This window comes from Globicephala melas, chromosome 21, assembly GCF_963455315.2.
Source record: "Globicephala melas chromosome 21, mGloMel1.2, whole genome shotgun sequence".
Lineage (NCBI taxonomy): Eukaryota > Metazoa > Chordata > Mammalia > Artiodactyla > Delphinidae > Globicephala > Globicephala melas.
In genome coordinates this window covers 27,319,573-27,336,399 of record NC_083334.1, presented here as the reverse complement: position 1 = coordinate 27,336,399, position 16,827 = coordinate 27,319,573, and the positions used below count along the sequence as shown (strand labels likewise).

The 16,827-nt window shown below is 39.9% G+C and overlaps 1 protein-coding gene across 7 annotated transcripts in view; it reads right to left on the bottom strand.

Moving 5' to 3' along the window:
• The window catches only part of UNC5D (unc-5 netrin receptor D), a 682,528-nt gene that overhangs the window by 335,782 nt on the left and 329,919 nt on the right, over nt 1–16,827 (bottom strand). For all 7 annotated transcript variants that reach the window (XM_060291598.1, XM_060291597.1, XM_030833039.2 and 4 more), the window contains exon 2: nt 8,025–8,243. In XM_060291598.1, the coding sequence (XP_060147581.1) occupies nt 8,025–8,106 (82 nt within the window). In that variant the 5' untranslated portion in view covers nt 8,107–8,243. The remainder of the gene's footprint in view (nt 1–8,024; nt 8,244–16,827) is intronic.

Sequence of the window (16,827 nt, the reverse complement as noted above, 5' to 3'; positions counted from 1 at the left end):
ACAATAAGTTCCCCCATATTTTGAATAACATATCATTACTGATTAATTATTATACCATTTGTATGGCCCTTTACTTTTATTAATGTCATCACATACCTTATCTTATTTCATCTTAAAACCATGCTATTATTATTATTATAATTATTATTTTGCTGCAGGTTCCGTACCAATAGGAAATAGATCAAAGATGTCATACAGTTTACAACATATATTATTTTCAAAAAGTTGTACTGAGTGCCTCATATGTGCTTGCCATTTTGCCAGGTGTTGAAGATACTGTGACAAAGTAAATGATCAAGATTCCTGTCCTCAAGGATCTTGCAGGCTAGATGAGGGGACACTTCAACTTGTCCCAATGTGATGCGACAGTTGCTATGACAGAAGCACAGACTGCTACAAGATCACACAAGAGGGGCTTCTAACCTCTCCACAGCATCACCAAAAGCTTCTGGGAACGGTTGCCATCCTACCTTTGACCTGAAGGCTCTGTCCTCACCCAATATTTATCTCAGTGTCTAGGGCAAGGCTCTGGTGAAGACACATGAATCTGATCCCTATTTGGAGTTTTAAAACTTTGAGATACAAGAAAACTGTTCAGGGAACTGTGCCTCCATTTCTTGGGGGAAGCTTGGATGTCTTCAAGCCAACATGCTACTGAAAGTAGCAAATTAAATGTAGATAATTAAAAGGCAGAACCATATTCCATTTTACTGGCAGATGCTTAATTAGGGCTAAATGTCTTTTGCCACTTCATCCTAGCAACAAGATTCAAATGTATTTTGATTAAAAAAAAATAGTCCTCCTTTGAACGGGCACAATGCCTAATGAATACTCCTTAGTTTCCCCTGGATAATAAGCACCCCACATATTCCTCAGAAGCACTGCAAGTTCAGTCTTAAGTACAGAAACTAAGAATACACCCAAGCTCTCCAGTTTCGTCCTCACTGGAGATTAAAATTAATCAGCACAGAGATGTCTGGCAGAGAAAAGCAAATGAACTCGGTAGTGTTGCTGATAACAGAGAGAAGGGCAACTCAAAAGGCAGAAGTGGAGAGGGGAGGGTCAGTTAGGGGACAGCATCCCCTGAATGACTCACTCAGACCTCATACAACTTGTGGGAACCACACTCATGATTTCCAACCCTGCTGCCCCAATCAATGGCTTTCCATTCCTGCAGTCACTAAAACTACTTCCTGTTAGTAGATCATCCCGAGATCAGGGCATACATCCTACCAATTCTATCTCCCATGGCGATGCCAGGGGCTCTGAGAATAACAAAGACGAAATGTAAACTGAGGGAGTGAACCACAGGCAAATAAAATGTCATTCTATGAAAGACAATGATTTACCTGTTAATAGTACTAGCCCCTTTATCTTTCTGGAACTGTAATTACGTTCATAATTTTCTATTTGTTTTTGGAAGCATAATCACCAGCCAATTACCCCATGTAAAAAAAAATTGCAGTTTTATATTTATCATTTTGAAGGCTAACCTTGATAGTGTACTTGCTATACACCAGACCCTGAGCAAGGTATGTCATATATATTAGGTTCTACGACCCCTGCTATAGTTCCATGGGGTAGATATACTTGTAACTGCCATTTTATACATGGGAAAACCGAGGTGAAAGGATGCTAAGGAACTATCTACCTTTAAAAAGTCTGTAAATGGAGAGCCAGATCTCAAAAATGGAGGTATCGGGCTTCCCAATGGTTGGGAGTCCGCCTGCCGATGCAGGGGACACGGGTTCGTGCCCCGGTCCGGGAAGATCCCACATGCCGCGGAGCAGCTGGGCCCGTGAGCCGTGGCCGCTGAGCCTGCGCGTCCGGAGCCTGTGCTCCGCAACGGGAGAGGCCACAACAGTGAGAGGCCCGCGTACCGCAAAAAAAAAAAAAAAAAGAAAGAAAGAAAAAAAATGGAGGTATCATCTTGCACTAATATCCATACTCTTAATCACCAGACCATCTTTTTTTAAATATCCTTATAATTCCCACTTCAAATTAGAAAAAAAATACATTTAAAATGTTGTATGAACAGAGAAGACTATAAAAAAAAGTCCAAAGACACTCTTTAAGAGTTTAGGGTTTAGAACAAATCTCTGGCCAGTATTAGGAAGTTATTAAATTGCATAAATGGTTAGCTGTCTTCTATCTCTGCTATGAATGAAATGATAGTAAACGGTCTCTTTTTGTAGGAAAGGCTTAAATTAGACACAAGGTCTTCATGCTCTGTCAAGTTTTTGGAAGGAATTCATAATATTTTCCTGAAAACCTTTTTAGAATATGTCAGTCCTCTCTGAGCAGCAGAGTGATGAACAGGATGAAATCTGGGGTGGGGTCGGAGAATGTTTCTACAGTTGTGGGTTTTAAACCCACAAACTGTCAAATGGAACACTTCAGAGATGGATTACTGCTGTGTTCTGTGGTCTCAAATATATGCTTCCCAAATGCACCTCGGTGATTTGTGAATCTTTGGAGGTAACTTCAAATGAGTGGTTTTCTGGAGGATACGATATTCACATCCCCATCACCAGCAGAGCGAAGTTCTTAGATACAAACTTTAAAGATTTAATACATTTTTTATTCTACTCTTTTCCCTTTTCTCAACACAATCCATTAACCTTTTCTTCCCAGAGAGTGACTCCAGTTGTTTAAGGAAATCACACACAATGAAATCCCTGAAATGATATTCTTTAAGAAGAAAAATTAGTCTACTGGAGTTGAGACTTTTCCCATAACACATTGAAATACGCGTTATTTCGCTCATTAGACTTTGGTATCTCCGAGGTAGAATAAAAGCCATGGAGGCTTGTTCAGGGAACTCCGTTTTTCTTGAACAGTAAAGAAGTGGTTTAGCTTATTGATAACTCAAGCTTCCCACAGGCTACATTATCCTGATTGTCAAGGATGGGTTTTGCTGGTTGCTGTTTCTCTCTCTCTCTCTCTCTCTCTCTCTCTCTGTGTGTGTGTGTGTGTGTGTGTGTGCGCGCGCATTATTGAACAATCCACTCCTTTCCTTTCTCAGGGGCATGATTCCTGAATTGGGATTGCCTCTCAACTCCAGATGCTAACAGAAGAAAAATACAAGGAAGAAGACTTCCCATATTTCCAAATGAAATGAGGCAGAACAAATGGAAGAGGATCGCTCGGCTTGTGCAGAGAACTAAAAGTGTACATGACTAAGAGGTATAGCCGTGTCTGTGCAAACACAGTAACTCACGTCAAATAAATTGTGCTTTCTGCAGGAAAGAACTCTAGCTCTGGGTTTTCCAAGCTAAATTGCATGAAAACATACAATCCTTTTTCTTCTTATTTGAACTGTTAGAGGACGGGGCCAAATTGCCAGAAAGACCAAAGGCAGTGTGCAGCCTTTAACAACTGAAAGGATTTATTGCTCCAATTTGGAAATACAAAAGATTCTGTGTCGACTCCCAGCACTCCCAGGTCCTATGCATTTCCCATTAGTTCTGTGAAGAAAGAAAACCTCTAAGTAAAAAGAATCAAAGTTCTCTAGGATTTTAGAAATAGAGACCACGTTGGCCAAAGATATTGAAGCAGTTACTTTCAACTTCTTAAAAGAGCATGGAGCATTCTCTATCTCTGGTCAAACGTGGTCCCATTATCCTTGGTCTCTCGGTATCATTCCCTCCCACTGGACTGGCAGGAATTATTTTTCAGACCCCATCAAAAGCCATTAAGGCTGTAAAGGTAGTCAATCCCTATGCTCCAGCTCCACGCTGAAGAACCCAGGGGAAGTAATGCAACTATTTTTCAATACCTGAGGCCATTTCGTTTCCAACCTTAATTACACTTATGCATTAGTTTTGGGTCTAATATCTCCACTCATCTTGCTCCAGTTTCCACTTTTCCACTATTACTGCAGAGCTTAGGAAACATAATTGCAGTGTGTGGTAGACAGTGATTTTCATTAACCACACAGAAGAAAAACAGTTTTAGGGAGAGACATTTCCTATTGATTCAGTCAAAATGACTTAGAAGAAATGGTTGTGCTTATTAAATTCTTTTCCAAAAAGTAGCTGTTAAAATTCTTTCTCAACAGGTTATTTTTTAAATCGGTGTATAATCTCTTCAGATTTTGTCGTTCATGTTTTTTTTGTTCTTCCCAGTTCCTTTGAAAGTTGAGACTTTTATTGGTCTTGTTTTTTTTTTTTAAAGGAAGCCAAGAGGGGAGTCTTTTTCATGGAGGCAGAGAATGTAATCAACGCTGCTATCTGCAAGACATGGAGCTGCCCAGCAATGCTAAGGGAATTAAAAGGGAGAAGCAATAACAAAACAGAATGTTGTGAAATGACAAGAGGGGAGAGTGTTAAATTGGCCTGCAATACTTATCAAGAGGTCTTTAAATGAGAACGGATATAGGATTTTCTAGCAGTGGTATAAAAAAATAGTTGATCATTTTTCAATGTTCTTCCTATCTTTTATTTGGAGCAGTTTACCCTAAGGGGTTCTGCTATTTTAAGTTCATTACTGGGCAAAATCTAGGGCAGCAATGTCTGAGGATAAAACACACAGCCCCATGGAGCCACTAGTATTTGAGTCCCTCTCTGGTTGGACTAACTGAATACGAGACATAAACCTTTCATATTCTACCATTGTTCTATAGGGTTTTGCTCCTATGGGAAACGCTGTTCCCTTTGCTGCTCTCTTCCAAAACGCCAAGTGTCTTCTTGGAAGACTGCATGCCAAGGTAAGTGAGATAGCTATTGTTTGTGACTTAACTCTCCAACACCAGGTCAATCCACCTAGGTCTCTCCAAAATCCCAACCTTGGGAGCACAGAAGCAGAAAGTTTCCTGGCACCAAGATTCAATTTGTCCTCTTCCTTTGCTTTGATTTTGCCAAATTCCTCTTTAAAGAAGGAAACTATACCTGGAATCCTGGAAATGTCTCCATACCTTTGGTTGTTATAAACTTTAACAGGGCCAGAAACACAACATAGAATAAGGGATTGGCCCTTAGAGAGATGGCTGAAATGGTCAGGAATAAAGAAACTCCAATGGAACAGTATTGGATTATATACTTGGGAAATTAAACACTGAACAGATTCATGACAGGAAATACTGAGCCAGGTGCTGAAACCCACCCTTATGTCAGTAAGGGAATGTGTCAATATTTTGACTGGGAAGGAGACCGCAGGAATAAGTATGTAAAGGTGGCTTACAGTGTCAAGGAAATGTATCTAAAGTGAAGATCAGGAGACTTGGGTTCTAGAAAGAACTATACCATGAATACTTGTATCTCCTGGAACCTTTTATTTCATGAATAGAATACGGCTGTTAGGTTTACCACTGAGATCCCTTCCCATTCGCACACTTAAGATTCCTAAGTTCTAAGCATGCTTTTGGTCTGAAGAACAGCATCTCTAAAACAAGCACTTTTGGTTTTTTCCTCATACTAGTTCCAAAGTGGAACGGATAGGGAACTGTGGTAAGATTTTAGGTGCTTCTCTACCTTTTGATGCGTTCATACTACAAACACGAATCAGCTCAGAACTGCATAATGCTTAGCACTGCTGATATATGTGTTTAGTTCTCTGCCTCCTTCTTCATTGATTCCTAAGTAGAGCCAGGGTAATTCCTGAAGATCTTTATGAAATGATTTTCTCCTTTTGCTTTGGAACGCAGCATACCCTGCTCACTTCTTTGCTGGCTGCTGACGTGTCTCCTTCCTGACCCTGAGGGAGGTGTGCCTCTACCTCCATTTTCTTGTCATATTACCCACTCTCTCTTGACAACTCTTCCACATCCATGGCTTCATTCTTTATTGATGATTGCCTAATCTACTTTTCTATCTCTGAACTCTACCAAGTTCCAGATCTATATCTCTTCATTATACCCCATAAGTATTTCAAGTGCAGTTTGTCCAAACAATGATCTTAGACTTTTCTCCTTGCTGATGTGATGACTACCCTTTAGCTTCCGTTAAAAGATTAGTTTTTATTTCTCCATTCATTCATTTATTCATTCAGCTATTAAGTCTGATTTGTTGAAGTGTTTCTCACATCAGATATCTAGTTCTTATTTCTGTGGCCATTGCTCCAGGAGCAGACCTTACTTTCTCAACTGAATTATCCCAGCCTCCTAACTTCCCCATTCCTACTTCTCCTTACCATTCCAAAGGCCTCTGGCTAGATTCATCTTCTGAAGCATAGCTTCAAAGCCACTTCATTCCCATGTGTCGATATAATCAACCCCCACCATTAGCAAAATATCCATAAAATTAATTAAAAGACTCCTTGCTCTGGTATTTGAGGTCTTTTATGCCACTGATTGAGCTGTTTTCCAGCTATCAGCTGCTGTCTCCTACATCTATTTCATATTTCAAGCAAACCAAGCTGTGTGGAACATACACTCAGCTTTCTTTCATTTGCTAATGTTGACCTTTCAATTGCTAATGTTGCCCACTGAGACTCCTCACTCCCCCATAGGGTTTAGCATCAATTATGCCTAACTGAATTACATATTCATCAATGTCCCTTTCAAATACCATAGCTTCCACACCTTTCCTGAGAGCCCTAGTTAGACACGGTTTTCTAAAAAATCCTCCCTAGTGCCATCTACCTCTCTTCAGACATTTATCATAACTTCATTTGTACTGCACTTACAGGCGTATTCGTCTTATACCTATTAGCTGCTATGAAGGTCTAGAGATCAGTGTTTGCCTCTTACCCTTCTTGGAATACTCTGAAAGGCCTAGCCTAGTGTATTAAACAGCACTGGTATACAGTTAATAAATTAAGCCACCTTGAAACTTCTTAATTATACTCAGGCTTTTTGATTTATTCAGAATCTGACATCTAGTGAATAAGTTCAGAACTAATAACATCAATAACCTAGGGTGACACCAGACTGGACTTAGGATGAGGCTAAATTTTCAGTTAGTGTGAGGAGACAAAGTTCAAAAGCATATACTCTTTCTGTTACATGTTAAAATATAAAAGTTATAAATTTTTAAAGTTGAGTCAAATGATCTTACTTTCAGATCCAGCACAAGCCCATAGTTTACTTAATTTCTTTGAGCCTCAGTTTCCTTATCTATAAGAACGCAGTGACAGCATTATTTACCCCAGAGAGCTATTGAAAAGACGGTAAGATAATGTCTATCAAATGCTTAGATAAGGTCTGGTATATAGTAAGCGCTCAACAAACATTAGCTAGTGTGATCACTATTCTCATAACTCCTCATCAGCCAAAGTAGCCAAGCCAATAATGATAGTCCTGAAATTCTTTTATACTGGAGATCCTATCCGAATTTGGTCTTCTAATTTGGGCTCTATGACTACACGGTAATCAAAAGAACTTAAAGACGACACAGAAACCACCAACTGTGGAGAATGAAGCACACAAAAATAATATCCAGGAGGAAAGATGAGAGAAACTGAATTTATGCTGCTTAAAAAGGTGTTTGGTGGGGCTTCCCTGGTGGCGCAGTGGTTGAGAGTCCGCTTGCCGATGCAGGGGACACGGGTTCGTGCCCCGGTCCGGGAGGATCCCACGTGCTGCAGAGCAGCTGGGCCCGTGAGCCATGGCCGCTGAGCCTGCGCATCTGGAGCCTGTGCTCCACAACGAGAGAGGCCACAGCAGTGAGAGGCCCGCTCCGCAATGGGAGAGGCCACAACAGTGAGAGGCCCACGTACCAAAAAAAAAAAAAAAAAAAAAAAAAAAGGTGTTTGGTGAAGGATTTATGTCTTGAAAAAGTATTTAGAATTCAGAAAAATGAAAACAGTGAATGCCTGGTTTTATTTCCAATGAGAATATTAACTTCCATACAAAATTAGGTCTTAAAGTTATATAGAGCAGGAAAATAAAAAACTCTACCATACTGGAGTACACTAGGCAAGGGAGCTGTGGAGTCATGTAAAGATATGACTGTACATGATATTCCAAAGATGATGTTACTATGACCTCATTCAAATGAGGTAATGGGGGTGGCTTAAGCACTCATATAACAATGTGAGAATCTGAGAAGCTGCCGTAGGTGGTTCTGATTGCTTCCTGTTCTTACCTGAACTCTCATCCAGACTCTCCTCAGAGACATGCTCATTTTGATGGACCCACTCGCCATTGCATTTGAAGAATATCTGCATGGCTGGCCTTGCTTTGCACCTCAGTGCAATGGGGTTGCTCTTGATGATATAAGCATCGCCTGGCTCCTCTATGAAATGAGGCAGCGTCCCAGGAGCTGATGGGATGGATTCAGGGAGGACTTCGCCATTGTCAGTTCCTGTGAAATTGAAGAAGATATCAGAACACAGTCTACACTGGCAGCACATACATCAGGCCAAAAAGAACAACCTGCTTTAATGATCTGTGCTGGAAAACTCTGTATCCTAACACAGCATGCTTGTAAGGCCTGTGCAGATGAATTATCTTCTAGAGACTGAATTAGCATGATATGGTACCTTTAGACACACACTCAGTATTACCGGACGAGTGACAACAATGAATAGGAGACCCTCTCAAACTACAGTTTTGAATCTGCCTTTGCTGAAAGACCTGAGATAAACATCTGCGGGGTGACAGGCTAAATCTTAAGATTCAGTCTGGCGAAGTGTTCAATGAGGGGCCCAAGCTGCCTCAAAACTTTGAAATAATGGAGGGAATAGATTTGGTTTTCCCATAAATAAGTGTAAATAATGGTGACGTTGGTGGAGGATGGTCGATCATAAGACATGTCCCAAAGATTCCAAACTGTCCACTTTCTTTACCTATGAAACTCTGGAGATTGTCTGGTATTCTACCTTGGATAGCGTTTCTTCCCCAAAGTTACTAAACCTTCTAAAAGGAATACACACTTCTTCTGCTTGTCTTTGACCATCATTCTTTACGCCCAGCACTCCTGACCCCAAAAGCTACCTCACTTTTAAGGTTAAGAACTAAAACAAATCACTACAAGCTATAAGTTTTTAGTTTAATATCTATAGTTACATCTGTTCAAAGGGAAGAAACAGATGTGAGTCTCCCCAAGTACAGGGAACTGACGAGTGGAGAGAAACAATATGAAAAGGAAAAAGCATAAGCCAAGACCTGGCTTCATTGTCTCTTCACTCCATTTAGCAAGGACTTAAGTCCCAGGAAACTAGCACAAAGTCAAGGGAAGAAAGATGTAACTGCTGAGCAATGTGGAGCATAACCAAGAGAAACCCTATCTTGTGCCTTCCCGTGGCCATTCCAAAGAACAAAGCAAGCAAAGATTTCAATAACCAGATCAGCTATGCCCCAGAGAGGATTACTCCCATTCAAAGCAAATCAGTCTTTAGGGCTAAGCTGCACAAAGGGACCGAATGAAACCACTGGAACAACAATCTAGCTCAACAGGAGAGAGCCTAGAGACCAGGTGCATCCTGTGTCCTAACCCGGCTTTCTGGGTGGCATCAATGCAATTCTGAACAAACAGAGCCTCTTATTATTCCCACTCAAGTCAATAACCTAAATGAGTAAGCACTGTCAAGGATAAACATATTCACGATATTAGGGGGAATGTCCTGCTGTAAGAACCTGTAGAGAGAATTAGTAAATGTAAAAGGGGGGAAACTAGGACACAGGAGGAATGACTGCCTATAATTATATGTTTGCGTAAGGAAGAAAATAAAAGACACTGAGTTATGAAAAAGACTGCTCGCCAACGGGAATACATAAGCACTATGTCATGCCACTGAAATGAATTAAACACAATAGTTTGATTCTCCAAACTTTTTTTTTCATTAAATGTATCAACTTGGGGGGGGCAATGCCTCACATATTAAAGAGTTTGATATTTATAAGCTATCAAGTGCATTTGTAATAGAAAAGTTAACTTATGTTAATAGAAAAGCTAACACACGCCAAAAAAGCATCATAACACAAATATTCCAAATAATAAGAGAGCAAACAGTTTAAGTTATAAAAGTTAGATAAACTCCCTCAGAAAATAAAATGTGTACATATCACATGGAATAAGAAGGATTTCAGGATAGAATCTGAGGGTGCTTTTTAATGTTTTAAATTATATTTACAATGGACTTCATAAAATGTATCATATTAATTCATTCTGTTACTGACTGCTCACAGCAATTTCCATCTTCAATAAATACCAAGTCCCCTCAGGCTTCTGTAAATCCATGCATTAGAGGAAATGACAAAGGTATTAGAAGACTTTATGTGGGCATCAAACAGCTCACACTCCCATCAGGGGCTTGAGTTCTGTCCAAAGTAATTCACTGTTGCAGAAAAGGGTCACCTGATAAAGAATATATGCAGACCCCATGGTGGTAGCCTGAGTGAACAGGGGTGTAAGTGCTAAATGCTGTATGAGGTGTTTTTGCTTAATTAGTAACAATGCCTAAATGTCAGAAGTAACTACTGACATGGGGTGTGGGTCACAAAAAACCAATCTGTAAGTAAATAGTGAGACCACATTTAACCAGTTTAAGTAAAATGACATACAAAGGTATTGGATGATAAAATAAATCGAGTTTTAACCATCTGAGTCACAAAACAGAGAGATCTGAAAGCAATTAGGTTACCTTCCTGCTATTTTAGTAAAACCCCATTAGATAAAATAACAAGTTCAGTCTTCATCTAAAACAGAGAGCAGGAGAGTGGAACGGGAAAATTGGCTGTAAGTGTCCCGGCGACCTCGAGGCCCTCCATTAAGAATCAGTCGATCTAACAAAACAGAAAGACTCACTGACACAGGAAACAAAGTCATGGTTACCAAAGGGAATATGGGGTGAGGGGAGATAAATCAGGAGTTTGGGATTAACATATATACACTACTGTATATAAAACAGGTAAGCAACAAGGACCTACAGTATAGCACAGAGAACTATACTCAATAACTTGTAATAGCCTATAATGGAAAGGAATCTAGGTACATAGCAAAACAAAACAAAAATATATATATATATGTATAATTGAATCACTTTGCTACACATTTGAAACTAACACACCATTGTAAATTAACTATACTTCAATTTAAAACAAAATGAAAAGCAATTTACAAAAGAATCAATCAATGTGCAAAGGAAGAAGAAAAGGCAGAATGTAACATTCTATCTTAACTATTACTGAGGCCATGTTAATATCATGTATGTATAGGAAACAGGTCAGGGTCCAGGAAAGCAAAAAATAACCAAAAAAATCAATTTATGAGGGTAAGAGTGGAAAGGTGAGACACTGTGGGTATACATTTCTATATGTATTACCATTTGTTTGCATCCTAAGAGATGAAATACAGTAAGTGACAATAGAAAAGTTACATATTTTCATTTTGTTGTTGTTGTTTGCTTTGTATGTATAGTGAAGTGTTAGGAGTGCTGTTTGCCTTATACAGATCCCTCTCCCCGCTTCCCCTCCCCAGGATCCTCACCAGGCTCAGACCTGAACTGCTGGTATAGCAGTGCCCTGCCCTTCACATGCCTCCCTTGCAACAAAAAGGCTGCAACCCCAGGAAAGTAGCCCCTTCTTAACCCATCAGTCTGGGAAGTTGCCAACAGAAGTTCCAAGCTGGGGTGTAGAAGTTGCTGACAACCAGATTCACTGGTTCGAGATCGAGGAGGAGAAGGACGTGCTCTCACTGCCTCTGGCGAGAGCACTGGAATCACAACTAACTGCTGAACAATCATCAACAGGAAGACACTGGAACTCACCAAAAAAGATACCCCGCGTCCAAAGACAAAGGAGAAGCCACAATGAGACGGCAGGAGGGGCGCAATCACACAAAAATCAAATCCCACATCTACTGGGTGGGTGACTCACAAACTGGAGAACACAAACCACAGAAGTCCATCCACTGGAGGGAAGGTTCTGAGCCCCACGTCAGGCTTCCCAACCTGGGGGTCTGGCAACGGGAGGAGGAATTCCTAGAGAATCAGACTTTGAAGGCTAGTGGGATTTGATTGCAGGAGTATGACAGGACTGTGGGAAACAGAGACTCCACTCTTGGAGGGCACACACAAAGTAGTGTGCGCATAGGGACCCAGGGGAAGCAGCAGTGACCCCATAAGACACTGAACCAGACCTATCTGCTAGTGCTGGAGGGTCTCCTGCAGAGGGGGGGCATGGCTGTGTCTCACCGTGAGGACAAAGACACTGGCAGCAAAAGTTCTGGGAAGTAGTCCTTGGCGTGAGCCCTCCCAGAGTCCGCCATTAGCCCCATCAAAGAGCCTGGGTAGGCTCCAGTGCTGGGTCGCCTCGGGCCAAACAACCAACAGGGAGGAAACCCAGCCTCACCCATCAGCAGACAAGCACATTAAAGTTTTACTGAGCTTGGCCCACCAGAGCAACAGCCAGCTCTACCCACCACTAGTCCCTCCCATCAGGAAACATGCACAAGCCTCTTAGACAGCCTCATCCATCAGAGAGCAGACAGCAGAAGCAAGAAGAACTACAATCCTGCAGCCTGTGGAACAAAAATCACATTCACAGAAAGATAGACAAGATGAAAAGGCAGAGGGCTACGGATCAGATGAAGGAACGAGATAAAACCCCATAAAAACAACTAAATGAAGCGGAGATAGGCAACCTGCCAGAAAAAGAATTTAGAAAAATGATAGTGAAGATGATCCAGGACCTCGGAAAAATAATGGAGGCAAAGATCGAGAAGATGCAAGAAATGTATAACAAAGACCTAGAAGAATTAAAGAGCAAACAAAGAGAGATGAACAATACAATAACTGAAATGAACACTACACCAGAAGGAATCAATAGCAGAATAACTGAGGCAGAAGAACGGATAAGGGACCTGGAAGACAGAATGGTGGAATTCACTGCTGTGGAACAGAATAAAGAAAAAAGAATGAAAAGAAATGAAGACAGCATAAGAGACCTCTGGGACAACATTAAATGCAACAACATTCGCATTATAGGGGTCCCAGAAGGAGAAGAGAAAGGACCCAAGAAAATATTTGAAGAGATTAGAATCGAAAACTTCCCCAACATGGGAAAGGAAATAGCCACCCAAGTCCAGGAAACACAGAGAGTCCCATACAGGATAAACCCAAGGACAAACACGCCAAGACACACAGTAGTCAAATTGGCAAGAACTAAAGACAAAGAAAAATTATTGAAAGCAACAAGGGAAAAATGCCAAATAATATACGAGACAACTCCCATAAGGATAACAGCTGATTTCTCAGCAGAAACTCTATGAGCCAGAAGGGAATGGCATGACATATTTAAAGTGATGAAAGTGAAGAACGTACAAACAAGATTACTCTACCCAGCAAGGATCTCGTTCAGATTTGATGGAGAAATCAAAAGCTTTATAGACAAGTAAAAGCTAAGAAAATTCAGCACCACCAAACCAGCTCTACAACAAATGCTAAAGGAACTTCTCTAAGTGGGAAACACAAGAGAAGAAAAGGACCTACAAAAACAAACCCAAGTCAGTTAGGAATATGGTAATAGGAACATACATATCGATAATTACCTTAAACGTGAATAGATTAAATGTTCCAACCAAAAGACACAGGCTCGCTGAATGGATACAAAAACAAGACCCATATATATGCTGTCTACAAGAGACCCACTTCAGGCCTAGAGACACATACAGACTGAAAGTGAGGGGACAGAAAAAAGATATTCCATGCTAATGGAAATCAAAAGAAACCTGGAGTAGCAATACACATATCAGATAAAATAGACTTTAAAATGAAGAATGTTACAAGAGACAAGGAAGGCCACTACATAATGATCAAGGGACCAATCCAAGAAGAAGATATAACAATTATAAATATATATGCACCCAACATAGGAGCACATCAATCATAAGGCAACTGCTAACAGCTGTAAGAGGAAATCGACAGTAACACAATAATAGTGGGGGACTTTAACACCTCACTACACCAATGGACAGATCATCCAAACAGAAACTTAGTAAGGAAACAAGCTTTAAATGACACAATAAACCAAGATAGATTTAATTGATATTTATAGGACATTCCATCCAAAAACAGCAGATTACACTTTCTTCTCTAGTGCACACAGAACATTCTCCAGGATAGATCACTTCTTGGGTCACAAATCAAGTCTCAGTAAATTTAAGAAAACTGAAATCATATCAAGCATCTTTTCTGGCCACAACACTATGAGATTAGAAATCAATTACAGGGAGAAAAATATAAAAAGAACCAAAAAATGGAGGCTAAACATTACGTTAGTAAATAACCAAGAGATCAGTGAAGAAATCAGAAGGGAAATCAAAAATACCTAGACACAAATGACAATGAAAACACGATGATCCAAAACCTATGGGACACAGCAAAAGCAGTTCTAAGAGGGAGGTTTATAGCAATACAAGCCTACCTCAAGAAACAAGAAAAATCTCAAACAATCTAACCTTACACTTAAAGGAACTAGAGAAAGAAGAACAAACAAAACCCAAAGTGAGCAGAAGGAAAGAAATCATAAATATCAGAGCAGAAATAAATGAAATAGAAACAAAGAAAATAATAACAAAGAGCAATAAGCTAAAAGCTGGTTCTTTGAGATGATAAACAGAATTGATAGACCATTAGCCAGACTCATCAAGAAAAAGAGGGAGAGGACTCAAATCAATAGAATTAGAAATGAAAAGGAGAAGTTACAACAGACACCACAGAACTACAAAGCATCCTAAGAGACCACTACAAGCAACTCTCTGCCAATAAAATGGACAACCTGGAAGAAATGGACAAATTCTTAGAAAGGTATAACCTTCCAAGACTGAACCAGGAAAAAATAGAAAATATGAACAGACAAATCACAAGTAATGAAATTGAAACTGTGATTAAAAATCTTCCAACAACCAAATATCCGGACAAGATGGCTTCACAGGTAAAGTCTATCAAAATTTTCGAGAAGAGCTAACACACATCCTTCTAAAACTCTTCCAAAAAACTGCAGAAAAAGGATCACTCCCAAACTCATTCTATGAGGCCACCATCACCCTGATACCAAAAGCAGACAAACATACAACAAAAAAAGAACATTACAGACCAATATCACTGATGAATATACACGCAAAAATCCTCAACAAAATACTAGCAAACAGAATCCAACAACACATCAAAAGGATTATACACCATGATCAAGTGGGATTTATCCCACGGATGCAAGGATTCTTCGATATATACAAATCAATCAGTGATACACCATATTAACAAATTGAAGAATAAAAACCATATGATCATCTAAAATAGATTCAGAAAAAGCTTTTGACAAAATTCAACACCCGTTTATGATTAAAAACTCTCCAGAAAGTGGGTATAGAGGGAACCTACTTCAACATAATAAAGGCCATATATGACAAACCAACAGCAAACATCATTCTCAATGGTGAAAAACTGAAAGCATTTCCTCTAAGATCTGGAACAAGACAAGGATGTCCACTCTCACCACTATTATTCAACATAGCTTTGTAAGTCCTAGCCATGGCAATCAGAGAAAAAAAGAAATAAAAGGAATACAAATTGGAAAAGAAGAAGTAAAACTGTCACTGTTTGCAGACGACATGACTATACATAGAGAATCCTAAAGATGCCACCAGAAAACTACTAGAGCTCATCAATGAATTTGGTAAAGTTGCAGGATACAAAATTAATGCACAGAAATCTCTTGCATTCCTACATGCTAATGATGAAAACTCTGAAAGAGAAATTAAGGAAACACTCCCATTTACCATTGCACCAAAAAGAATAAAACACCTAGGAATAAACCTACCTAGGGAGACAAAAGACCTGTATGCAGAAAACTGTAAGACACTGCTGAAAGAAATTAAAAATGATACAAATAGATGGAGAGATATACCATGTTCTTGGACTGGAAGCAACAACATTGTGAAAATGGCTATACTACCCAAAAAAATCTACAGATTCAGTGCAATCCCTATCAAACTACCAATGGCAGTTTTCACAGAACTAGAACAAAAAATTTCACAATTTGTACGGAAACGCCAAAGACCCCGAATAGCCAAAGCAATCTTGAGAACAAAAAACGGAGCTGGAGGAATCAGGCTCCCTGACTTCAGACTATACTAAAAAGCTACAGTGATCAAGACAATATGGTACTGGCACAAAAACAGAAATATAGATCAATGGAACAGGACAGAAAGCCCAGAGATAAACCCATGCACCTATGGTCAACTAATCTATGACAAAGGAGGCAAGGATATACAATGGAGAAAAGACAGCCTCTTCAATAAGTGGTGCTGGGAAAATTGGACAGCTACATGTAAGAGAATGAAATTAGAGCACTCTCTAACACCATACACAAAAATCAACTCCAAATGGATTCGAGACCTACATGTAAGACCGGACACTATAAAATTCTTAGAGGAAAACATAGGAAGAACACTCTGACATAAATCACAGCAAGATCTTTTTTGATCCACCTCCTAGAGTAATGGAAATAAAAACTAAAATAAACAAATGGGACCTAATGAAACTTAAAAGCTTTTGCAAAGCAAAGGAAACTACAAACAAGATGAAAAGACAACCCTCAGAATGGGAGAAAATATTTGCAAACGAATTAACGGACAAAGGATTAATCTCCAAAAAATATAAACAGCTCATGTAGCTCAATATTAAATAAACAAACAACCCCATCCAAATATGGGCAGAAGACCTAAATAGACATTTCTCCAAAGAAGACATACGGATGGCCAAGAAGCACATGAAAAGCTGCTCAACATCACTAATTATTAGAGAAATGCAAATCAAAACTACAATGAGGGGGCTTCCCTGGTGGCGCAGTGGTTGAGAGTCCGCCTGCCGATGCAGGGGACACGGATTTGTGCCCCGGCCCAGGAGGATCCCACATGCCACAGAGCGGCTGGGCCCGTGAGCCAT